The 25,244-nt window shown below is 37.8% G+C and overlaps 3 protein-coding genes and 1 non-coding gene across 4 annotated transcripts; 2 read left to right on the plus strand and 2 right to left on the minus strand.

The window, feature by feature from the left end:
• Positions 1–1,239: 1,239 nt before the first annotated feature.
• LOC103979449 (probable glucuronosyltransferase Os01g0926700) lies at positions 1,240–5,247 on the minus strand. The gene is made up of 4 exons (XM_009395600.3): positions 4,851–5,247; positions 2,437–2,825; positions 2,078–2,319; positions 1,240–1,942 (listed from the first exon to the last, which is right to left on the minus strand). Exons 1-4 carry the CDS (start codon positions 4,954–4,956, stop codon positions 1,429–1,431), a joined length of 1,251 nt encoding a protein of 416 aa, XP_009393875.2. The 5' UTR covers positions 4,957–5,247; the 3' UTR covers positions 1,240–1,428.
• A 5,902-nt stretch (positions 5,248–11,149) lies between these two features.
• On the plus strand, positions 11,150–11,221 carry TRNAP-AGG (transfer RNA proline (anticodon AGG)). Its single transcript has one exon. It is a non-coding gene; the product is annotated as a tRNA-Pro (tRNA).
• Positions 11,222–11,354: 133 nt separating this feature from the next.
• Positions 11,355–13,880, minus strand: LOC135606527 (protein MHF1 homolog). Its single transcript, XM_065097558.1, has 4 exons — positions 13,712–13,880; positions 13,553–13,624; positions 11,877–11,957; positions 11,355–11,615 (listed from the first exon to the last, which is right to left on the minus strand). Exons 1-4 carry the CDS (start codon positions 13,836–13,838, stop codon positions 11,488–11,490), a joined length of 408 nt encoding a protein of 135 aa, XP_064953630.1. The 5' UTR covers positions 13,839–13,880; the 3' UTR covers positions 11,355–11,487.
• A 1,196-nt stretch (positions 13,881–15,076) lies between these two features.
• On the plus strand, positions 15,077–23,918 carry LOC135607853 (chaperone protein ClpC1, chloroplastic-like). The gene is made up of 10 exons (XM_065100011.1): positions 15,077–15,231; positions 16,303–16,912; positions 17,954–18,069; positions 18,150–18,272; positions 18,358–18,543; positions 18,880–19,095; positions 19,265–19,482; positions 21,945–22,020; positions 22,087–22,176; positions 22,440–23,918. Exons 2-10 carry the CDS (start codon positions 16,348–16,350, stop codon positions 23,616–23,618), a joined length of 2,769 nt encoding a protein of 922 aa, XP_064956083.1. The 5' UTR covers positions 15,077–15,231; positions 16,303–16,347; the 3' UTR covers positions 23,619–23,918.
• The last annotated feature ends 1,326 nt before the right edge of the window (positions 23,919–25,244 follow it).

Here is a 25,244-nt window from a genome sequence, read left to right on the forward strand (position 1 = left end):
ACTATGTTGCAGCTACACCTTTGTCACTGTGAGGCTCTCGTCCTCGTCTTCGTTGCCTCCACCTCATAGTGAGTCTTCATCACCTCCATATGCCCCCTTTGCCCTTTTGCATGGCTATCATCTTTGTCCACAAAGGTCTTTCCCATGTAAGGCTCTAGTACCACCCTCATGAAGCCTTCGTCCTCAATGTCACCTATGTCACCCCTCCATCGAGTTTGAATAGACTCATGAATATAGTATCGAACCATTACAACTCTAAATCAATGCACTGTTGATTGAGGCTACCCACGACATGAGTCAAGGACCCAAGGGTGTCACTTATCTTAGGAGAGCCATGACATTGAGAAACTTATCATTGTCGGAAAGGAACTTGCAAACACCTTCGAGGCAAAAAACCATCAATATGAAGCAAGACAACCATGATATGATTGGCTAGTAGATATATATGATAAGGTGGAATGACAACTCACAACAAGCGAGATCGATGCGACAATCGACATAGTAATGATAGATGGGACGAAGACCACCCGTTAAAAAATAACAAGCACTCTGTCTCCGTAAGATTAAACTAAAAAGAATGCACCAAGTAAAATAAAGATGAAAAGTTGAAGCATTTATTTTAGGAATTTACTTTATTATAAAGAGTCATACAGTTTCTCATATATTAAATTTTATTAGGCATATTCCTATGTAAATCTTGTAAGAAACATCCAAGGCGGAATTCCAAATAAAAACTCCATACCACCACTCAAGAAACCTCATCAAACACACCCCTGCAAACATCCGACTTAAAGATTCTAATCGGAAAACCACGCCAATGCTAAAGTTATGAGAACCCTATGCAGACCCCTCGAATCAAACTATCCGAGAGGTTGACTCGACAGTCTTCACACCAAAGAACCACAGCGACAACCCGAGGTTGGGAGCACAGGTCGAGTCAATTTCATCACACCCAGTTTAATTTACATCAGAATTCTCTAAGTTCCAAAGCATTGTACGAAAAACATAACAAGTAGAACCATTGAGATGTATTCTGAAAGAAGAAAGGCCATTCAGATTGCATTTCCTGAAAGTAAAAGGATCCAAATCAATTGTCTCTTGCTACGTAAAGACACTGCATTTCCACCAGATTTCTTAGGCAAGTCGTTCACATCTGACATAAGTTTACAAAAAGAATGAGATCACCAATCAAGGTACCAAACGGATCAACAAAATTATAATATTCCAACAGCTTGATCAGATGAAAAGTTCTACTCCATTGCTTACAAGTTACAACATATATTATGTATCAAGTATGTCATGCTACAAGAGAGGATAATGCCACAGCTTGGTGACACAACAGAAGTTTACACATTTGAGCAACTATGAGCAACAAAGTTGAAGCATCGGTAGATTGAAGAAGCTCATAACCACGAACAGAAGCTGCTTCTACCAAGGCTTCAGATCACCTACTGGACCAGCAGTCCAGTTCAGAATTTTCTGACCTGGTTTCAAGTAAACATTCTTGTCGTGTGGCAACTTGCGAGCCAACCCATTCAATATCTGATGGAAAGCATCGCCAGGCTGGGCCGGTTGAGGGAACAGCATCGCCTGCTTCATTGAAGGGTTTGCGAGTAATCTCTGTTTTCTTAAGATTACCTCTATCGGTATTGATGTGAGGATTGTGTCCAACTTTGGCACATCCTCCTCAGCCACAAATACACCGATCTCCTCCCATGGTATTGCATCTGCAAATGGAAGCACTATATCATCTGCTATGACAACAGGGATGCAGCCAAACACCACCGCTTCTACCAATCTAGGACTCCATGGAGCCCAACCCAAGGGGCACAGGCAGAAAACTGCCCGCTGCATATCTTCATAATAAGTAGTAGGGTGGTCGGTAGAGATGTCAAAAAGAGGGTTGTTCTTAAAATTCTCCCACACCGATGCCCTTGCACCTCTGCATATCAGAAATCATCAAGACTCATTAAATTTCAGCCGTCTGAAAATTTTGTTCAGTCAACATTCAGATTGAATCGCACTGGAGATTTCTGAGTACAAGAAATCTAAGCTTCCTGATATTATGGAATCTTACCTTGCATAGTATCCACCCTCTGGATCGTTCCCTACATCATAAAATAAACCACGGAAATAAACAAAAATAGAGCGAGGAGTATCTGGAGGAATCAAATGAGTCTGCATTTTCTGGGGGGGTGCATATGGAGGAATGGTGATGGAACCGTCCTTCAAGCAAACATGATTTCTCTGCCCAAAGGTTTGAACCAGCGTGGCACGCTTAAGCATGTGCAGGATTCCACGTTCAATTGCTTTTTCTTCCTATGGCATCATAAAATAGTCATTACAAGAGGAAACAAAGAAAGTAGGTAAAAACAGAAGAAACAAATACATCACAAAAAGGAGGCAGAAATTGCTTGACCATTAATGAATGCTCACCTGATAGTGAAAGCATGCTCCAAAATCATGTGGGACAACAAAGAAGTGATCAGCTCCTTCGGTTCTGTTCCAATAGGGCCAATTTGTGGATATCAACTCTATTGCGCTTCTCATCATCCGTGGTGATTTGAAGGGTAAGGGAAGCCCACTGGGAGTCAGGTCACAGGTGGTATACACAGGTGTATAGAACCAATCAGCTTCTTCAGGATTAAAAGTTCGAACAGGACTTGAGAGCAAGAACCAATGCATGTATATCTCTGCAGCAAACATGTGATTGAGGCATCTGGGATCCTTTTGGAGGATCTTTTTGTTGTATTTGCTAGGCAGCTCATACACAAACACCTTCAACCTTCCAACAGGGTCATCTTCCAGAACATCACCAGCACTCCCTATCATAAAAGTCTCATTGAACAGATGTCAAAGATCTTTTCAGAAACTTCAAAGAAAGATGATGGCCAAAATGAGACAAGTGATAAAAGGAATTGAATACAAGGTGCTAAAATACGTGTATGGCCCATGAAATGTATCCATTAAGAAACAATAGTAGTTCTTGTGCGGGGCCTAGTACTCCAGTGGTTGGACGAGTTCTGAGCACTGCTGACCAAGTAACAGATTATACAGGTTCAAAAACATGTTACAAGCTGATATCCTTGACATGTAATTTGGTAAGCGAGTCATCCTCCAATTGGAACATTGACACTCCAGCATAATCCAAAATATAAGCACACATTATCTTGGCAAAGATTTCATGTTTATAATAGTAGAGGACATCAATCAACATAGACACAACATTTTTAGCCTTCTCATGGTGAACAAATTAGGTTTTCATCTCAAGGCCCATCATGATATCAGCCCGCTAGTTTTATTTTCATCCTCAACTTTTAACATGATAGCTGAAATGTTGCCCAACTGCCTGAGATATCAAGGATTGCTAGACCAACCATATCGAGGTGAATCTACTAGTACATGGCGCCAAATAGGCAACCAGTGTGGTTCTCATACCATGCCAAAGGTGTGCTAACACACCCTTGGCGACTTGATAGGCATGCATAGGCAGCATGACACCTGTGGGATGCTATGCTGTCCAATATATACTGACCCATTCAAAACTAGTACCATACACGAGACAACAATCATTGATCAAGATAGTTGAAGATCTAAAATATCCATCAGCCTTCCTGGGAGAAAATGATAGTACAAAATTTGAACTTTTTTTTTTCAGACTTGACAATTTTGGGCAAACCAAGTATACATTATTTTCGATGGAACACTCAAATGTATAGTGTCCTGACACCACTTCTAGATTGTCCTAAGACACTGCAAAACTACCAAAATAGTAACATTTCAGAGGGGTAATCTCACTGCTAATTTTTCAAAATCTTTAAACCACATTCAGATGAAATAGAAACAGAACACATCAATGGGACATTGCTGTCGAGAACAATAACAGAAACCAGTTATAATAACTAAGATCCTTTCCCAGAACTACAAACTATATATCAAGGCAAATCTTAAATAATCTGTAAGTTCAGTTATTTGAAGTCCCAATGTACACATTTATGTCCCCGGTTGACAGGTTTGGACATTTGATTCAGTCAGCAATGAGTACTGAAGACTACAAGCTTTCTTTTTTCACTCAAAAAGTGATAGATAAGAGTCAATTTACCGTTTGATGATACAACCTTGCAGATATTAATACTGAAAAACTATTCCAAAAGAGAAAAACATGGTGAACCTCAACCGGATGCTTGTTTAGTGCACATATGTTAAATGTAAGCAAACAGAAAGAAAGCAAAATGATTCTCTAACCTCCAATCTACACAATCAATAAATTCTCGATTGCAACATTCTCAACCTTCATTCCATTAATTTTTTTCAGTATATGATGTGAAGCCCGTAACATGAACCTAAACTAAGAAAATTCACATTGACAAAGCAGACCATAAAAACCTAAGAAAAAATCGACCTAAAATCTTCATAAAACTGAAGACTGTCTCACTTTTTGCCAAACATGTAGCAAGCTTCCTGTACCTAGACATCATCAACAATAACGAGAAAACTCCATGATCTAACAAATTTGAAGCGTGAAATAGCTCCAAAACGCCATTCTAAAACTGCAGATCAAGCAAAAGTAGTCATATTCGTTCCAATATTTCTATTTCCAGACCCAAAGCCAAACATCACCATGAATCGATCATGTGACAGGCAAAGGAATCAACTTTCTTGACAATCAGCATAGGCAAAGCCGATCCAGATTCCAAAGAAGGAATCTAGCCACGACCTTCAGCCCAATCGATCAACGACCGATCCAGATCCGGTTCCAAATAAGAGCAAAGGAAAAGCGAATACCACAAAAATAACCCTAAAGAATTCCAAAACCTACGAAAAAGAAGAAACTTGTCAACACAACTCACCAGAAATCCTCTCCGTCCGATGATTCAGTTCCTGCGCCTGGCCAGCGATCCCCCCGAAGACAGAGTGGAGGATCAGAAGCGTGAGAACCCAAATCCGACTCCCCATGGCCTGCCACAATCCCCCTCAATTCTCTCCAACCACAGAAAAGGTCGAAGAAATCAAAGAAAAGGTGCGACCTTTATGCGTGATGAGGGGAAGATTCCCCTATCGAAGGTGGTGGGAAGGGTCCCAAAGGGCCAGTCTCGGGGAGGAGAAAGGGAGACTGACCGAAGGTGAGTCGTGAGTAAAAGACAGCGAGAGAGCGAGAGAGAGAGAGAGAGAGAGAGAGAGATGATGAGTTGGGTGGGTTCCAAAGTGGACTTTTGCTTGAAGAGAGGGGGAAGTTTGACTTGGTTTGGTTGCCTGACGGTGGCTTGGTTTGGTTGCCTGACGGTGACTTGGGTTTGCTTGGCATCTTCGAGAGAGAGTGTTTGTGTGTGTTTTATTTGCTTTTATATTTAAATAAATAAAAATAAATAAATATCATTATCTAATTTTTTTGATTTGGATTAAAGATTAAAATAATAATAATCGAAATCCACCAAAGATACAGAGTTGTAAGAAAGAATAAGAGCTTTGTATTTAAATCACTCTATAGGTCTTTAAGGTTTACAATAAATCTAATAAATTATTTAAGATATAAAGATACTCCTACGTAAGACGTTATAGAAATAATTTGGATGATAAAAAAAGGATGATTATAGAAATAATTTTTCTATTGTGCAAATAAGAATGGTTTCTTGGGCTCATGTGCTAGAGGAGGATTAGAAGAGAAGCCTTTTGTTTCGCTTGGCTTGTGAAACAGGTAATGTGGAGAACACTTCTAAGGCTTGTGTTTGATGGGAAGTCAACCTCCAAACTCACTTGGTTCATGCCAACCAAGTATAGGATTTTATCAAGAAGTATCAATTGTTTGTTCTAATTATTGATTCTTGAATCGTTCACATTTAGTATATTAAGATCTATGGATGTTAGGGGTGTTAGGAACGAGTAGATCTATGGATGTTAGGGGTGTTAGGAATGAGTCGGTGTTAAGAGGAGAGGGGGGGAGGATGAATTAGAACAACGGATAAAAATATCGATTTTAAAAATATTTAATACGATAAAAATCAATCTCGGACAGAAGCTCGTATATTAACTTTGAAAGCATATTCGTAAGCGTAATGGAAGTAAAGCAAGTAACATTATGTAGTGAAGGTAAATAGCAAAACAGAAATGTAAATCGTTTTATAGTGATTCGATCGTCGTGACCTACGTATACTCTACCGATTCCTCTTCCGTCAAGGCAACCGACATCCACTAACGATCTTCTTTCAATTGGGTGAAGATCAACTATCATTTTACACCTCCTTTTTATAGGTTTAGGAGACAACCTTTACACCCATCTTTTATAAAGTTTTCCTCACACATCTCCCTTAAAACTCTCTCTAAGCTTTAGGAGGAGGAAACTCAACTTTCTAGTAGGGTTTACAATTTTATGAACCGAAGCTTTCTACCGACACGTTGACCGATCATTCGGCCTAACGTCCAATCTTCTGACATATTTGTTCCGGCCTAACATCTAATTCCTTCTGCTTTAATCGATTTATCTTTTCTGATCGAAGCTAGTCCTGCGTCACTTAAATGCACATTACATCATAAACACTATCAATTGGTTTCATCATCAAAATCCGAGATTTAACAATCTCTCCCTTTTTAACGATCACAACCAATTGATGACGGAGTTCACCTTAACTCCCCTTATCAATATGTCATATTGATAGAACTCTTGGATTCAAAAAGCCAAATAACATGTCATCATAAAATCATGCATAATATCATCATAAAATCAATAAAAATGAGAAGTGCAACTTTCAAGATTTAGAGATATAAGCCTAGGAGTTTAATAAATTTCCCATCACTTTAGAAGTGTAATTTTTACTTCCTTTTATAACGTTCAAGTTAGCAATTCTAGCAAGTTTTACGTAATGCAAACTAGCAAATTTTACTTTTTTTTTGCGCACGCTAGCAAAATTTTCTCTTTTGGGATGTGCATATTGCAATTCTTTCTCCCCCTTTGTCATTGGCAAAAAGATGAGAACAACAATACAATGGTGCAATTTAGTTTCCTTTACATTAATTTTTAAATCATCACAAGGATAAATAACACATGAATGTCAAAAGACCATATATCATTTTTGATATGTTTCTTCTATTGTAAATAAAAAACACATGATAGGAAATAATCTTGATTCAAAAAGAATGCTCGAAGTCATAAAAACCAATAAGTCAAGATCATGATCCGAAAAATGTATAAGTAGAATTTATGCATTTGGGAGATTTAACATGTCTAAGTTTACCATTTAAGCTAGCAAATTTGGTTCTCTAAAGATGCTATCTATTTTCTTCCCCTCTTTTGTCATTGTAAACAAGAAGGAAGAAGAGAAGCCATATCGGTGTAAATGTTCAAGTCATCACAAAAAAAAGATTAATTTGGTGATGAGATATACAATTTATGAATACAAAGGAATATCATTAATAAATCATGACATAAAAAATATTAATATGAAAGATCAATTCATGAGTGATTCATCTTGACAAATCTCCTTTTTAGTAAATAACGAATAGAATCATAGGAGATCAAATAAGATATCTTGATTCAAATAAATATTAAATTATTAATGTCAAGAATCAAGATTCATTTCAATAAATCTTTTCTTAGACAAGTAAATCATACGTGAATAAAAAAAAATATTTTATATAAAATACATCTCAAGTCACAAACATCGATAAATGATTCGATTGGATATATCATCATCAAAATCACTTTTCAAAAAATTTAATGAAAACAACGTAGATAGATTCTTATAAGATTAAAGATAGCTCAAGTTCTTTTAGTTCCAAATTTTGTGATTGATTTCATGTTGAAGTCTTTGGCCATACATCATTATTTATAATAAAAAATCAATATGAAAATCATAAAAATCATCAAGCTCAATAAATTATAAATGACCTAAAAATCATCGGTACTTCAAATCACTATACATAATTATAAAATTATCAAGCATGATACCATTAAACATGAAACATTTTTAATCAATATCATTTTGTTTGTTGTAATAATATATTTTTCTTTTTAAGTAAATCTAACTTTTCATGCTTAGCGCTAGGAATTACATACAATTTTCACGTTTAAATTTTATTTTTTTTCAAAATCACTTAGAAAGAGAAGCATGATATTTTTTTATTTTTTATAACTAATTTAAAAACAACTCTTGAAAAAGGATCAAGTAATTTCAAAATTAAGTAAAGGAGTTTCGTTGAGTTGTTTACCTCAGAGTCACCAAAGCGAAGTTCATCACTTCGTCTTCATCGGTTTGCTCCTCGTTTTCAGATGTACTCGATTCATCCTTTGACAACTTCTTCAGTTTTATGTACTCATCTTTGGAGTGACCCGGCTTCTTGCGCAAGTAGTTGTGTTCTTTTTAAGTTTGTTTTTATTTTTTGATTTTTGTTTCATGAACTTTTTAAGTTTTATTATGAGAAGTTTAAGTTCATCATTACTTGAGCTTTTGTTTGAGTGATCTTCTATTATTCGAAGTGTCAAATCCTTTCTATTCTTTGGAAGACAATTTGCATATTTATTATGTACCATACATCTCATTTCGTAGGTCATCAACGACCCAATAAGTTCTTCAATCGGAAAATAGTTCAAATCCTTAGCCTCTTGAATGAATGTTAGGGTCTCAACTCATTGGAAGGAATCTCAATATTTTATTAATGAGTTTAAAATTAAAAAAATATTTGTCAAGTACTTTTAGACTATTGACGGCATCTGTAAAACGGGTGTACATGTCTCCAATAGTCTCACTTGGTTTCATTCGAAACAACTCAAAATCATGCATCAAAATATTTATTTTAGAGTCTTTAACTCTACTAGTACCTTCGTATGTGATTTCGAGTGTGTGCTAAATGTCAAAAGTCGTTTCGCAAGTAGAAACCTGATTGAATTTAGTTTTATCCAAAGCGCAAAATAGAGCGTTCATAACTATAGCATTTAAAGAAAATATTTTCTTCTCCAAATCATTCAATTCTTTCATTAGAGTAGAAGACTTTTTAAAACCATTTTAAAAAATATTTCATAAATTCAAATCGATAGAAAGCAAGAAAACTGTCATTCGAGTTTTCCTAAGTGTAGTCCATCCCATTGAACATAAGAGGACGAACGATAGAAAAGTCATATTGAAAGCCAAAAATAGCCATTTCTCTTAGGTATTAAACCAAATGAGAAATAACTTAGCTTTGATACCAACTGTTAGGAAAAAGTTAGCCCTAGGGGGGGGGGGAAGGGGCTTATTAATCCAGAGGATAAAAACGTCGATTTTGAAAATATTTCATACGATAAAAACCGATCTCGAACAAATGCCCATATAGAAAATACTTAACTTTGAAAGCGTATTCGTAAGCATAGTGGAAGTAAAGCAACTAAGCAGTTTGCAGTGAAGGTAAATAGAAAAATAGAAATGCAAACTGTTTTATAGTGGTTCGGTCATCGTGACCTATATCCACTCCACCGATTCTTCTTCCGTCGAGGTTACCGGCATCCACTAATGATTTTGTTTCAATCAGGTGAAGATCAACTACTCTTTTATACATTTTCTTTTTCATAGGTTTAGGATACAACCTTTACACCCCTCTTTTACAAAGTTTCCCATCACACACCTCCCTTAGAACTCTCTCTAAGCTTTAGGAGGAAGGAACTCAATTTTTTAGTAGGGTTTACAATTTTAGCATTATAGAGTTTTGCTCAATTTACTTACTACTCCATGCAGAAATAGTTGGGTATTTATAGACCCCAAATGACTTCAAAACTTGGATTTAAAATTCAAATCCCTGAGATTTTGGGGTACGGGCGGTAACACCGCCTATATTAGGTGGTACCATCGCCTGTAGTCTGACACTAGATGGTATCACCGCCCAATTTGATAATACTACCTCTTGACAAGGGTGGTACTACTGCCTGATAGTCTCTCGGAGACTGTGTTTGGGCGATACCACCGCTCAACAGTCTCGGAGACTATGCCATAACGGTTCCACCTATGGGGTCACTGTTTGGGTCCAATTGACCCAACACAACCCAAAGTTGGTCTAATTATATTCTAAACTGACTCAATTAGACTCTAAACTAACTCGATCCAGACATAATCGATTACAAGTGAATCCTATATTGTCCGGTATGTCGTTGGTTCTTCCGGCGCTTCGTTTGAATTTTCGACGTATTGCCCAATCAACATGTTGTCTTCTTATAACATCTAATTTTCTTGACGCAATGTCCGATCTTCTTGGCCTGATGCTCGAATTCACAGACCGAAGCCTTCTGCCGACACGTTGACTGATCATTCGGTCTGACGTCCAATCTTCTGACGTGTTTGTTCTGGCCCAACGTTCGATTCTTTCTGCTTTAATCAATTTATCTTTTCTGGTCGAAGTTAGTTCTGCATCACTTAAACACACATTAAATCATAAACACTATCAATTAGTTTCATCGTCAAAATCTAAGATTTAAACTTTTTTTATATGTCTCTTTTCTTGTAATTTCATGGATATGCCATTGTGAATAAGACTATTAAAATTCCATGAGAAATATTTGGATTCCTTCCCAGGATTTGGCATCCTGCATGATGTACTTACTACTCCCCACAATCTTCTCACTATATTGATGCATTGATGAAACACTCAATGATCTTCACAAAATTTTGAAGTATAATTTAAACAATCAAACGTGTAAGTTTAGTTGTTTTAGATAAGGTTCTGTCCAGTATGATATTATATGAATGGGACAATACTTATTAGTTCGAAGTTTACCTGATATTTTCCTCATAAAAGAAATACATCTTATACTAGATAGTTTTTTAATTATTAATTTTAGATTTTTTTTTCGTATGTACCAATGTAGCAACATTTTATACACCTACTAGTTTGAGTTGTACAGTACATATATACAAAATTATGAATCTTAATTTCAGAAAAAAGATATTTGTATGAGAAATCAATTTATGAAATACTTGAATGTCATAAGCAACATATATCATAGTGTTGAGTTATCTTGTGATACATGAATGTACCCTCTTATAATCTATTTATGAATATTAATATATCTTTCATCTTAAGCATATTTTCATCTCACTCGTGCACATTTTTCTTTTGATGATCCAAAGGGTTGTAACAGAAACTGATTTATTCAGATTAAATAATACTAAAACAGATTTATAACATCACAGGGCATTTGGTCTAGTGGTATGATTCTCGCTTAGGGTGCGAGAGGTCCCGAGTTCAATTCTCGGAATGCCCCAAAAGTGTTCTTTTTTTTTTATTTTCCCAATCGAATCCAACTTTGGAATTAGAGTCAAATCAAATAGTTAAAACTCATCGAAAAGGAAACAATAATTTTTCGGGTTATAAACAGGATGGACTCTCAAGTTTCAGATGACACAGGAATTTACATTAAGTGTGTTTCTCGGCTCCATATTGCTAATAAGACAATGTGTTTAACTCAGTTCCGTTCATTTTAAGCGACTGATGTCTACGTAGGCATCGCCATCTCTGCCACTGTAACCATCAACTGGGTACTGATGTCTCACCCTTTTCGGAGGATTTCTTCCTTTTCCTTTCGGTCTTGGGTTCTTTGTCTCTCAATTCTTGAGAAAATGACCTCAGCAAGCTTGTCAAATGGTCATTCCTATGTGCTGAACATGTGAGATTCGATTAGAGTAGTTGCGGAGAGCAAAATTGATGCGATTAACATTACAAAGTCAATAAATATTTATGCAGTTCAGCTGGTCATTTTTTGTTAAACAGCATTGCATAAACAACATGAAGAATTTATTAGAAAGGAATTCCAGAAAAGGTACAGCCGATTGCTATGAGAAATCCAGATCATGTACTCCACAAGAACTCCTAAAATTTCTTGGAAGAAAAGGTCTCAAATATGATGTTAAAAGAATTACCTGATAGTGTAACATCTTTCACATTCACAGATTTGCGACCAGCATGATATGCAAACAGCTCTACATCTTTTGCCAACTGTTCTGTATTTACAGAAATAAACAAGTAATCATATTAATTAATTTGTTGCAACCAATTTTTTTCTACAATAATATGCAATGCCTCCATAACTTATGCACCTTCATGAAGATTACTTGATTGATTCTGTTGTTTATTTCCTACTTAATTGGATATAATCCGGTAGTTTGCAGGTGCAAATTACTCCAAAAAAGAGAGATATGTCACATCTGATTTGTAAAAACTAGGAACAGAGATAGAATGGCTTGACATTTAACTCCTATAGTTAACTATCTGAAGAAGAGAAGGAAAAATTCTGTAATAGGGGAGACACCCCACGGCTCATGATTTGAATGCATGACTAAGCCAATTAACTTTCATTTGGCTAAGCCCAACTCGATGCTTCATCAAAGATCCAAAGTGTATTTGTAGTACAGCAGGCCCTACTGTCTAAGAACCATGAACATATTGGCACAACAATCAAGTCAGATTTTGTCATGCACTAAAGAAGTTGAAAAATAAATCCTCATGACCATACTATTAGTATTCTATGCTATGACTTTTTGCTGTTAATCATTTTATTTAATATTTTTTTTGTGAAGGCAGAACTGTAAATGCGCATTTGACTGTACACAAGATTTGTAACGAGGTATTATAAAAATGATTATATATGCAACTTGATATATGGAGTTGTGTTTTTGGCATTTTTATTTCTTGTTTGAAAATAACAGATTCATCTGAAAATTTATGGAAGCCAGATGCCCATTTCTGGAACAATTTTTATCATTTTAAGGGGTAAACCAAAACTACCTAGTTGTCAGGGATGTTTATGAACTTTGTCATGAGGTATTATAAGAATGATTATATATGCAAACTTGATATATGGAGTTGTGTTTTTGGCATTTTTATTTCTTGTTTGAGAATAACAGAGTTATCTGAAAATTTATGAAAGCCAGATGCCCATTTCTGGAGCAATTTTTATCATTTTAAGGGGTAAACCAAAACTACCTACTTTTTGGGGATGTTTATGAACTTTTTTCTTTGCTATAGCACTTAATCATCATATGTAAAAAAGCCCAAATTCTTCAGATCAAACTCCCAGCTACTGTGATTTTCTTTTGCTGACATAATTCACTTGGATATAAGAAATGTACCACTGTGAAGTCAATATAAATAATCCCTCTTAACAGTAAACTATGCTAGATTTACCAACTTTTCAAAGGAAAACTTGGATATAAGAACCCCTAAAACAGGATTGAAGATAGAACAAAAGGACTCATCACAGACGATACAGTTGTTGGAAAAACAAACTGAAATCATTGTTTTTTTCTGCTCAACAGAACTTTTTGAGATCAATCGTACCCCATGAACTCAAATTACCGAAATGGTAAAACCTAGTGAGTTACCACAGGATTTGATATTGCAAAACCAAAAATGGACGAACTATGCTTTAGTCTGATACTAACTCGGAATACATCTACGAGATTATGGATTTGTATCCTATTTGAATCCAATTCAGAGAAACATTGTGAAATAAATCGAATTCAAAAAGGTAATTACGACACAGAGTAATATTTCGCTTATGATAGATAAGGGATCAAGTTAGGGTTTTAGCGTCCACCCGTAAATTTGAAAGCTAGGTCAGCGATGCACGCAACCACCGGTTCCGCGACCTGCATTCCGAGCTTCTTAGCTGCGCAATCATGACGAGTAATGAGATAGGTAGACGGAGACCGATGAGAAGAGAACAGAAGAAAATGCAGCGGAGAAAGGGACAAACCCTCGGCGTCGGCAATAGAGATAACGGAGAGGCGGAATCGATCCCTCAAAAGCTCGGTCCTCTCCTCTTCCGTCTCCATCTTCTCAAAGCAGCCGTCGCCAGCGCCGCCGACGCCACCCGCGTCCATCGCCACCGACGTGCGAAGGCGTCCGATGACGGCCTTCGTTTGGCGCGGGAGATCGCGACGATTAGAACTTAGTGGTAGATTTTAATTATATATATATATATATTCGACGGTGTAGATTGAATCGGAGAGGCAGCACGAATCATTGATGCTAATGGCCAGTGAACGGGATTGAACCAGGTTCGGATTGGGTCAGGTTGGAGTCGGTTTGAGCGTAGCAAGACTACATTGGATTGGCTCAACTCGAGAATTTTATTTTTTCAAAAAATAAAATTAAATTACTCTAAAAGTACTAATACAAGTCTTAGCTCATCCCTTTAGTTTTAGAATCTTTTTGCCATAGAATTTTTTTATTAATTTCTCAATCATCTGAGTATGTAATGGGTAGCAAAACACATTGATTTTATAAGAGTAATTCTACCAGGAAAATTATTTCTTCAAAGCATATTCTATAACAAATTTATAGTATTTGTTATCTGACTATTTTAGATATCTTATATTTATGTGTGCTTCTTCCATCCAAATGAATTAATGCTAAATTGTGTGATAATATTTTGTATGTCATTTAATATAGTAAATGAAGATTAATATTTTTATATAGAAAACACGTACTCATAGGACGAAAACGTGAAACACATGCAATTTAAGGCGTCTTCCTCGATCTCTAAAACGTGGAAAATGTGCCGGTTTTTCAACCTAACCAGCCAACCCACCGCCTGTGACTATTTTCCTTTTGTTCCACATGCATGTCAGAAGGATATATATATATATATATATATGTTTCACGTTTTCGTCCTATATATATATATATATATATATATATATATATATATATATATATATATGCGAACGGACTTCCTGCCGTTAGATTTTGGTAGTACACGAAGCTTGATGAAACTGACCTCATATCGGACGGCTCCAGAACTCGGACGCGATTGATCTCAAAAGCCGCGACGCGTCCCAACGTCGTCCATGTCGCTCTTTAAGATGCGTTTCCTTGTTACTGGTCATAAGAAGATGCGTATAGGAATTTTCAACCGTTAGATTCAACAACCACACGATTCTTGATGCAACCGGCGGGGCGCCCGAGGGGATAGTATCGTTCTTGGAACTATATGCATGTTTAGAGACACCCTCAAGTCTACCCGCATGATGATTGGATATGCTGACGTGAGAGCTCACTACAGAGGCCATTTGTTGCGTTCGGTTCCCATCAGGTAGAAACTTGAGTAACGTTTAAACAGGTAGAAAGCCATTGCTCCGAAGCGATATGGATAGATCTTTCTTCCTTCCCACGCCGCCCTCGTTTCCCATTTCATCTCTTCTTGCGGAAGAGAGCTCCGCTCCCCCTCCTCTCTCTGTTAGATCGTCGCTCCTTGTCAGCTCCAAATCGGAGGTATTTTTCTTCCACCGGCTTGTCTCTTGTAGGCTTCATCTGGATGTTTTGGCTGAAACATTTGCAGCCCTAGGTGACGGATCCTTCTTCTCATCGAGGGTTGTTGGATTGTTGTTTTGCGATTCCACCTCTTTGTATTCCTGATTTGGCTGTTCTTGGAGATCTAGATTTTCATTTGATTGTGGTCCTTTAACTACTATTAACGCATGAGACGATAATATGGAGCTGAAATCGTTGCCGTGCACATCATTGCTGCGAAAATCTTCCTTTTGGATGGTGTATTTTATTTAGTAAGTTGAAATCTCTGGTTGGACTGCGAGTTTGGAGGTTTAGGTGCGGTGTGCTAACGCAATATCAAGATCAATCAGAAATCAGTGAAGTGGATACCATTTTTGGTCTTTTGTTTGGGTTAAATTGCAGCCTTTCAGTGACAACATCCTTCTAGGACAGCTGAACGGATTTCTCTAGACTTTCGATAAAGAAATTATAATTTTTAAGATGTCTGGAAGAAAAGAATCGCCCCTTTCTAATTCCGGACCTTAATTTATCTTAGAAATAGACGGCTAACAGTGTTCCTGGTTCGTATTTGTTATAAATCAAATGATGTAATATCTTACAAGCTTTTCATCGACGACTGTGAAAACTGATTTATTCATTTTATCTTAATCCGTTACTGCTTTTCTGGAAAGTTTGCCTTTAGAAGTGCTTTATGATATCTATATGACCCTAAGTAAAATATCAAGATACTATTTCAATACTCCTAGGTATCTTTGTGGATGAGAAGACTGGAATGTTAATCGAGTCTCATTTTTGTATACATCCATCGGTCTTTAACTTGCTAGCGGGTGTGATCTATTCTAGACTCAAGATTATTTTTCCTATTGGCATGTTACCACAGATACACTGGTTCAAGGTTGTCAAGTGTTTTTTGTTTTATTCTAAAGCTTTTCATTGTTGATTCTTAACCTTGACTTCTCTTGTAGCACTTTAGCAACTATGCCGTCATTTATCTTATTTGCTGAGACAGGGGTACAACAATATTTATGCCTGACAATTTGTTGCTGCCTGCAGGTGTTGCAAGTGTCTAAGTGTGGTTGTCTTTTGTTATAAGAAGAGATGGCTGATTCTTTGGTCCATTCGGCAATTCTTCCTTCTGCTGTCATGACCAGGAGCCAAAGTCAGCTTCGAGGCTCTGGAAAGGCTAAAAGGGGTGCGAAAATGGTCCGATCGATGCGGATGCATCCCTTAAGACTGCAAAGCTTTGCAGGCTTGCGAGCAGCAGACAATTTGGATTTCTCATCAAGATGCCAGCAGGATTTCCATTCAGTGGTTTCAAGATATATATCCAATCCACGAGGGAAAGCCACTAGAGGAGTCCCTAAAGCTATGTTCGAGCGCTTCACAGAGAAGGCAATTAAAGTTATCATGCTTGCTCAAGAAGAGGCAAGGCGTCTAGGCCACAACTTTGTTGGGACAGAACAGATTTTGTTGGGCCTTATTGGCGAAGGGACTGGTATTGCTGCAAAAGTTTTGAAATCAATGGGAATCAATCTCAAAGATGCTAGGGTGGAAGTGGAAAAGATTATTGGAAGGGGAAGTGGATTTGTTGCTGTTGAGATACCCTTTACACCACGTGCAAAGCGTGTTTTAGAACTCTCTTTAGAGGAAGCCCGTCAGCTTGGTACTTCACTAAGACCTTCCTCCATTGAGTTTTGTTCTAAACCTAACTTTTTTAGGTCTTTCTTCTTTTAAATTGAAACTTTCTTTTGTTGTAAGAGTTATGCTAATGATCATCTACTTGGTATTTTGCTAACATCTATTCTATACATTCTAATTGTTTCTGTTTTCCCATCACGTGGATATCATAGTCATGTGTTGACCAGCATTTTGGAGCCCTTCTGTTGTCACATACTTTGAACATGTTGTAACTTCAAAAAGTAGAATATTTGCTGCAAAATATTATTGATTTAAAAAAATGTAGCTTAAAATGCCAACAAGACAACATAAATTGAGAGGCTGTTGTCGCATGAACTCCTCTTTCCCCTCCCATCCGAACTCACAATTAAAATAAAAAAAAAGGGGCTTAACTTTTTGGGCTACTCTATAGGAACTGAGACAATGGAATTCCAAACAGCCAACTGAAGCTAAGCACTTAGATTGGACCAAACAGGACTTTTGATGTGATTCAATTCCACTTTTTGATATTATGCTAGTGAGATTTCCTAAATGTCACTATTGAGCTCACTTGCACTGGCTATCATAGTTACACTAGTGATTGGGAGATTGGTGAGTTGAGTCTGTATTTAAACACCAAACAGTGTCCTCAACATTATGAACTTTTAGTGATGTAGCAGATTTTGTCTTGTGTACTTATCCGTATTTGTGTAAAGATGCTGAGAATCTCGATATTCCAACATTTACAAGGACAGCATGACCTGTCCCATTGTTATGCTTGCTAAAAGCTATTGAAGTATTGTGATCTGTAGATTTAGCAGCCCTGAAGTCTGGTTACACACGATTCAACATCCCCTTACTGGTCACTTTTGGTCTCGTGAAGATTGATGGCTCTCATGCCTTCCGAATCTTGTCAGTGTTACTTGACTACAAAGTGCACATGACTGATGGATGGACAATCAACAAGCATGAGTTACATGATTGCATGTCTTCCTATTTTCCTTCTTGTGTTAAGTTTGATCAGCGATAATTTTTTCCAAATTTTCAGGTCATAACTATATAGGATCTGAGCACTTGCTTCTTGGGCTTCTACGTGAGGGTGAAGGTGTAGCTGCTCGTGTGCTTGAGAGTCTTGGAGCTGATCCAAGCAACATACGCACTCAGGCAAATATTTTTATAGACTTTGTTATGTATTGCAGTGAATTTTAGCAATGATGTGACTTTTGAGCTTCATTATGGAGTAGGTTATTCGAATGGTTGGTGAAAGCACTGAAGCTGTTGGTGCTGGGGTAGGGGGAGGAAGCAGTGGAAACAAAATGCCCACACTTGAGGAGTATGGAACTAATCTGACAAAGTTGGCAGAGGAGGTAATATATTCCTATCTTTCACTCTGGAGCACACTGTTTAGTTCCTATAAACAACTCATATCTGAGAAATATAATTACTACACAGGGGAAGCTAGATCCTGTAGTTGGCAGGCAGCCGCAGATTGAACGTGTTACACAAATTTTGGGAAGGCGTACAAAGAACAATCCCTGCCTTATTGGGGAACCTGGTGTTGGTAAGACAGCCATCGCCGAAGGACTTGCTCAACGTATCGCCAATGGGGATGTTCCAGAAACAATTGAAGGAAAGAAGGTTTGATGAGCTTTCTTCATCACATTTGTTATTTGAATTCACCTGTGCATCTAGTTTATATCAGCAGGTTATATGTTGTCTCTCTTTGCATGCCTTTTATAAGCACTGTCATGATTTTTCTTTTTGTTCTGTTTATCAACTTGTCAATTTTTTTTTCTGCTCTCCAGTCTAACATTTTCTTTGTTTTTTTTTATAATAATTGTTAGTGAAGAAGCTATGCAGCGCCTGCCTCTATAATTTAGAACAACATGGATCTTCTCCCACTATTGAGCCTTTTTCTCCATGATTCTGTCTTCTGTAAATTTAAGGCTATATAACTCACATGTTGCTACCTAGGTGATTACCCTTGATATGGGGCTTCTTGTTGCTGGTACTAAATACCGTGGAGAGTTTGAAGAAAGGTTAAAGAAGCTGATGGAGGAAATTAAACAAAGTGATGAAATAATACTCTTCATTGATGAAGTGCACACATTAATTGGAGCAGGAGCAGCAGAGGGTGCAATAGATGCTGCCAATATCTTAAAACCAGCTCTTGCAAGAGGTGAATTGCAGGTATTTAGTTTATGAATTTATTTTGGTTTATCTTTGTTCATCAATCACGATCTAATCTCCATGTGTTGTGAATTGGTTGTGTTTGCTACAAATCGTCTTGTGTTATCTTGAAAACTCGAAATAGTTGTAATTTGTGGTGGTAACTTCCTATGCATGCAATTTGTTTCAGTGTATTGGAGCAACAACACTTGATGAGTACAGAAAACACATCGAGAAGGATCCTGCTTTGGAAAGACGTTTTCAACCCGTAAGAGTCCCAGAACCAACAGTGGATGAAACAATACAGATTCTTAGAGGGCTTCGTGAAAGATATGAGATTCACCACAAACTCCGTTACACCGATGAGGCTTTAGTTGCTGCTGCTCAGTTGTCCTATCAGTACATTAGGTCTGCGATCTAATTCTTTTACTTACCAAAACTAACATGCATTCTCTACTTGTTATAACCAAAAGTATATTCTATAATTTATTCTCTTATTATTCTTCTTTCTTCTCCCTTTCTTTCTCGAAATAAGACCTAGGGTACAGTTACCTGTGCTCTACTTTTGTCTTTTCTTCAGTTTTACTCCAGTAGTTTTGTCATATTCCTTTATTTTATTTTTTTGCTAAATCTTCTTGGTCTTATATTGGTGGAAGTTCTAATTGGGAGTATTGAAGATTAAAATCCAATAAGCATAAGATTTTGAAAAGAAAAAAAATGAAAAAATGACAGGAATTCAAAATTATGTAAAAAATGTCTTGCCTTTATATCTTGACGAATGCAAGATATTTATTAGAGCATCAGCATTACATGTTTCCATTGTTTGCTCAAGTCATCATGCTCTATCATTTTTCATGTGGTACAGCATTCAAGGTTGATCTGGCGTAAACTAAGTTTGTGCTGTTTCAATATTTGTTTTCTTCAGTTGTGAGGTTCATCTGGTTCCTATGGAGTGCTTGTTATGCTACGATTGGCATGTAGTTTACTAGTGTAAAGTTGTACAGTGAAGATCAGGAACATTGTCTCTGTTGAGACATCATGGTTGGTTAGTCTATTGTTGCACAAAGTGATAGGTCTCAGGGTCGAGTCCACATATTGGCATTATGCATGCCATTTAATGTAATGAAAATGTATTTCAATTTGAAGAAAAAACATAAGGAACATTTGATGAAGGATTGCAACAGTTGAATATGAGTGTCCAAATAGTAATAGGTCTTAGATTGATTTAAAAGCAAGCAGGGGCATGGTTGAAAATCTATGTATGAATTATAATGGTACAATAGCACCGCACCCAAGTGATGGATGACAGTTCTGAATGAGTGCTGAAAAAACGAAGTCTGCTAGTATTGTTCTTTTTTCCCCTTGTGTTGGAGGACTAAGATTCCATGATGGACAATGTGGAGAAGCATCTTCTCTTCTAAAAAGTTGTTTCTTTTCTAGTGGTCAGAGGGCAGCTTTGGGGTTGATTGAATTGACTCTCTGATTTGTTGATTTACATCAAACCATTTCCATAAGTTTTTGTGAAATTGATTGCAGAAACAATGAAGACAACAATTTGTCACATTTGGAAATGCTCCTGAAATACATAACATCTTCTGATAACTGAAATGCAAGAATACCAGGGAAGATCATAGGTGACATGGAAAGAAACATGCTTTTACATCGAAGAACATTTTGATAACATAACTGAAATTTAGTGGATGATGGGTTCTAAAGAGTAAAGAGATGAATTATGTACTGTAGTGAAGAATGTATTTGTGAAACATAAGCTCCAATTTTAGCTTACTGAAAAATGCTCAGTTGCAATGATTTCAATATGCATCAATGTCGGTTGTAGTTGAGCTGGGTTGGGGCTTACCCTGCACGGTGCCATCTATGAAGAGTCTGCCGGTGATTATGCATGGGAAGGGAGCAACCTTGTCTTTTTAGAGTGAGCTATGCTGGTATTTCACTAGTCTATCACTAATCTATGAGATAAATATGATATGATCTCTGAGAGACAATGTTATCTTTCATCTTGTCAATATGAGTACTTGCATGGTTAATCAATTTGTTAGTATAGTTATGCATGGGAAAAGATACAAGCATATCTTTTTCCCGGGTCAACATCCTACCAAGGTTATTATACTTTAAAATATCATACCCAAGGAATTTTGTACGAGAATGGGGAAGACTATCTAAAGCTTCTTTCTTGTTAAGAGAATTCTAGTGGGTAGTTTCACCTATGAGATTAATATGATGTGATCTCTGAGGCAATATTATCTTTCATCTTGTCAATATGAGTACTTCCATGGTTAATCAATTTGTTAGTATAGTTATGCATGGGAAAAGATAAAAGCTTATCTTTTTCCTGGGTAAACTTCCTACCAGGGTTGTTATACTTCAAAATGATCATCCTCGAGGAATTTTATACGAAGATTGGGAGGACTATATTCTATCTTCTTGTTAAGAGAATTCTAGTGGGTAGTTTCACCAATCAGAGCTTCAGCAGTAATGACATTTAATGCCATGGCTTGCCAAGACCATCAAATAAGGACTGTATCGGTGAAACATCATCGTCATGACACAGCATTGCCATCAAGTTTTGAGCCTCTGCCATGTTGTTCATCAAAGTTGCCGCTGGAACAATGCCAGTGGCTGTCATCGTTGTCATGCCTTTCTCTTTACTACTCTGATATTTATTCTTGATGCTTACTTTGCCTATGCTGAGTTTTTTAATATGTAAAATATATTCATCTTCATTTAATGAGAAAGAGACTCTTCTAGAAGATCAAAACCCCTCTGCTTTCTGGGGCTTCATATGCTACCAACAATGCAACAGTTAAAAGTTATTCTTGTACACATTTCTTATACATTCTGTTCTTTTGTAGTGACCGTTTCCTGCCTGATAAGGCAATTGACTTGATCGATGAAGCTGGTTCTCGTGTTAGGCTTCGCCATGCACAGGTAAGGTCTTGTATTGTCTGACACTGTGTTTTGTGATACGTGTTTAACTAAAACGTGTCTTGACAGCTTCCTGAGGAAGCCAGAGAACTTGACAAAGAACTCAGGCAGATTACAAAAGAGAAAAACGAGGCAGTCCGCGGCCAAGATTTTGAAAAGGTATTCATATATATTAACTGACTCTCAAGTATCTTGATTTGGCTGTGCTACGAATTACTACTTGTAAATTGAAGTGTAATTGTTCAATGACCTTCTAAATGATGTTATATTTTACACTTCTGTTGTTTTGGGATGGTGTCTTAGGAGCTTGATTGATAACCAAAACGTAATGTTGTTTTTCCGATCTTTTTTGTACATCCTCTGGCTTTTCCTAGATTTGTGAGACTAAAATGGCTATTTAATTGAACTTTTTTTTAAAACAGGCAGGGGAGCTGCGTGATCGGGAAATGGAGCTTAAGGCTCAGATTTCAGCCCTAATTGACAAGGGCAAAGAGAGGAGCAAAGCAGAGAGCGAGGCTGGTGATGCAGGCCCTGTTGTAAACGAAGCAGACATACAACACATTGTATCTTCATGGACTGGAATACCTGTAGAAAAAGTCTCAAGTGATGAGTCTGATCGACTCCTCAAGATGGAAGAAACTCTCCACAAGCGTGTTATTGGCCAGGATGAGGCTGTCAAAGCAATAAGTCGTGCCATTCGTCGAGCTCGTGTTGGTCTCAAGAATCCCAACCGCCCAATTGCCAGCTTCATATTTTCTGGTCCAACCGGTGTTGGAAAATCAGAATTGGCAAAGGCACTCGCTTCGTATTATTTTGGCTCCGAGGAAGCCATGATCCGACTTGACATGAGTGAGTTTATGGAGAGGCACACTGTTTCCAAACTCATCGGTTCACCACCTGGTTATGTTGGTTACACCGAGGGCGGCCAGCTTACTGAAGCAGTTCGTCGTCGCCCTTATACTGTTGTCCTCTTTGATGAGATAGAGAAAGCACACCCTGATGTTTTCAACATGATGCTCCAGATTTTGGAAGATGGGAGATTGACAGACAGCAAGGGGCGAACAGTAGACTTTAAGAACACCCTCCTGATCATGACCTCCAACGTTGGAAGCAGTGTGATCGAGAAGGGAGGTCGTAGGATTGGTTTTGATCTCGACTATGATGAGAAGGATAGCAGCTATAACAGAATCAAGAGCCTTGTCACAGAGGAGCTGAAGCAGTACTTCCGGCCAGAGTTCCTGAATAGGTTGGATGAGATGATCGTCTTCCGACAGCTGACAAAGCTGGAGGTCAAGGAGATTGCTGATATAATGCTTAAAGAGGTATTTGACAGGCTAAAAGTGAAGGATATAGAACTTCAAGTGACAGAGAGGTTTAAGGATAGGGTGGTGGACGAAGGTTACAACCCAAGTTACGGAGCTAGGCCCCTTAGAAGGGCCATAATGAGGCTGTTGGAGGACAGCTTGGCCGAGAAAATGCTGGCCGGGGAGATTAAGGAGGGTGACTCGGCCATTGTAGATGTCGACACCGAAGGGAATGTTACCGTTCTCAATGGTGGGAGCGGTGTGCCTGAATCAATACCCCCAGCTATTCCTGTATAGAAGCCATATCCTTTGTGTTTGCTGTGATGTAATGGTGAATCGTAGGGGCCGGCGAAGAGCATCTGTGGCTTGCAGCCCCATTCATATCGTAGGGCATTAGCAGGAGAAATTTGTTGCGGGAACACCAGATTGGTTGTCTTAAGCAGATGAAGAACAAGGAGTGAAGTGAAACTGAATATTTTCCTGGTGAAAACTGCTGGTAACACTTATGATCCATGCATGTTGTCATTTATGTTGGATTTGGTGACATTCTCTGGAGATGAGACATGCCGATTTGCTATATGAATTACCATTGACTAATTGCGATTCCCTGGTGGTTCAATTTCTAGTTAAACTAGCTTGTGTACCGTATCATGAAACTTTGAGCACGTGGCTGTTGCTGCTACACGCACATGGAGTCTGAATCATTTTCCTTTTCGAAAGTGTATTAAACATCATACTACTGCTTCATAAAGTAACATAACCGTTAATCTCTCACAGCTGCATGATGACATCTTTTGAAGGCATCTGTGAATCACACGGAAATAATCTCTCTACTTTTAAAGGTAATATTCCATCAATGTTTCAGATCTCTCTCTCTCTCTCTCTCTCTCTCTCTCTCTTTTATCCATCCGTCTTTTGATTCCCCTAAATAATATGGTTTTATCAAATTAAATTGTAAGCAATTCATTATAAGCATGAGTGACATGATAATCGTGTGTGTTAGTGGTCGAGGGTGGGACAGAGACAATGATGAAAAATGGTGATATGATAATCATGTGTTAGTGGTCGAGGGTGGGACAAAGACGATGATGGAAAAAGATGACATTACAATCGTGTGTCAGTGGGAGTCGGACAAAGACGATGATGAAAAATGGTGATATGATAATCGTGTGTCAGTAGTCAGGGGTTATTGGAGGACGGAATAGTAGCAATGATGTTGGAAGCCATGGGTGGTCGGAGGTGGGACAAAGACGATGAGGAAAAAAGATGACATGAGAATTGTGTGTCAGTGATCGGGGAGGGGATAGAGACGATGATGAAAAAGGGTGACATGATAATCGTGTGTCAATAGTTAGGGGTCGTTGGAGGATGGGATAGTAGTAATGATGTTGGAAGCTATGAGGAAATAGGAAGTTACGAATGAGGTAACTATGTTACGAGCGATGGTGTATCATTGGTCAAGGCCGGGTGGTGGCGAAGGGATAATTTCGTCAAAGTGATACAAACGGAACACATTAGGGGGGCATCATCTCTTAAAAGTCCAATAGCAAGGGTTTTTAGGTAAAATATCCTTAGAAAATAGGATCAAAATAGTAGATAGAATATGATGTATTGAGATGGTTATTATGACTTATACTAATAAAATACTACCATGGCATCATTGAGCAACACTTGTATCCGCTTTGGATGGAGAAGAATTCATATCGCCAGGAAAGAGAACCACCACTCAGCATCGCAAGTGGCCTTCATGACATATATGCTGCTGCCTCATGAAATCATTGTCTGAACACATCTCGTGCCTCCTTTTCACCCTTCTTCAAGCTTTCCCTGTCCTACTTTTCCGAGTAGAGAAAGAGATTGGGAGTCCACAGCATGGGATATGGAAGCAGCCAAGCCACGGCGATGTCAAGCTCCTTTAATGGC

The sequence above is a fragment of the Musa acuminata genome, chromosome BXJ2-3 (genome assembly GCF_036884655.1).
Source record: "Musa acuminata AAA Group cultivar baxijiao chromosome BXJ2-3, Cavendish_Baxijiao_AAA, whole genome shotgun sequence".
In the NCBI taxonomy this organism is placed as follows: Eukaryota; Viridiplantae; Streptophyta; class Magnoliopsida; order Zingiberales; family Musaceae; genus Musa; species Musa acuminata.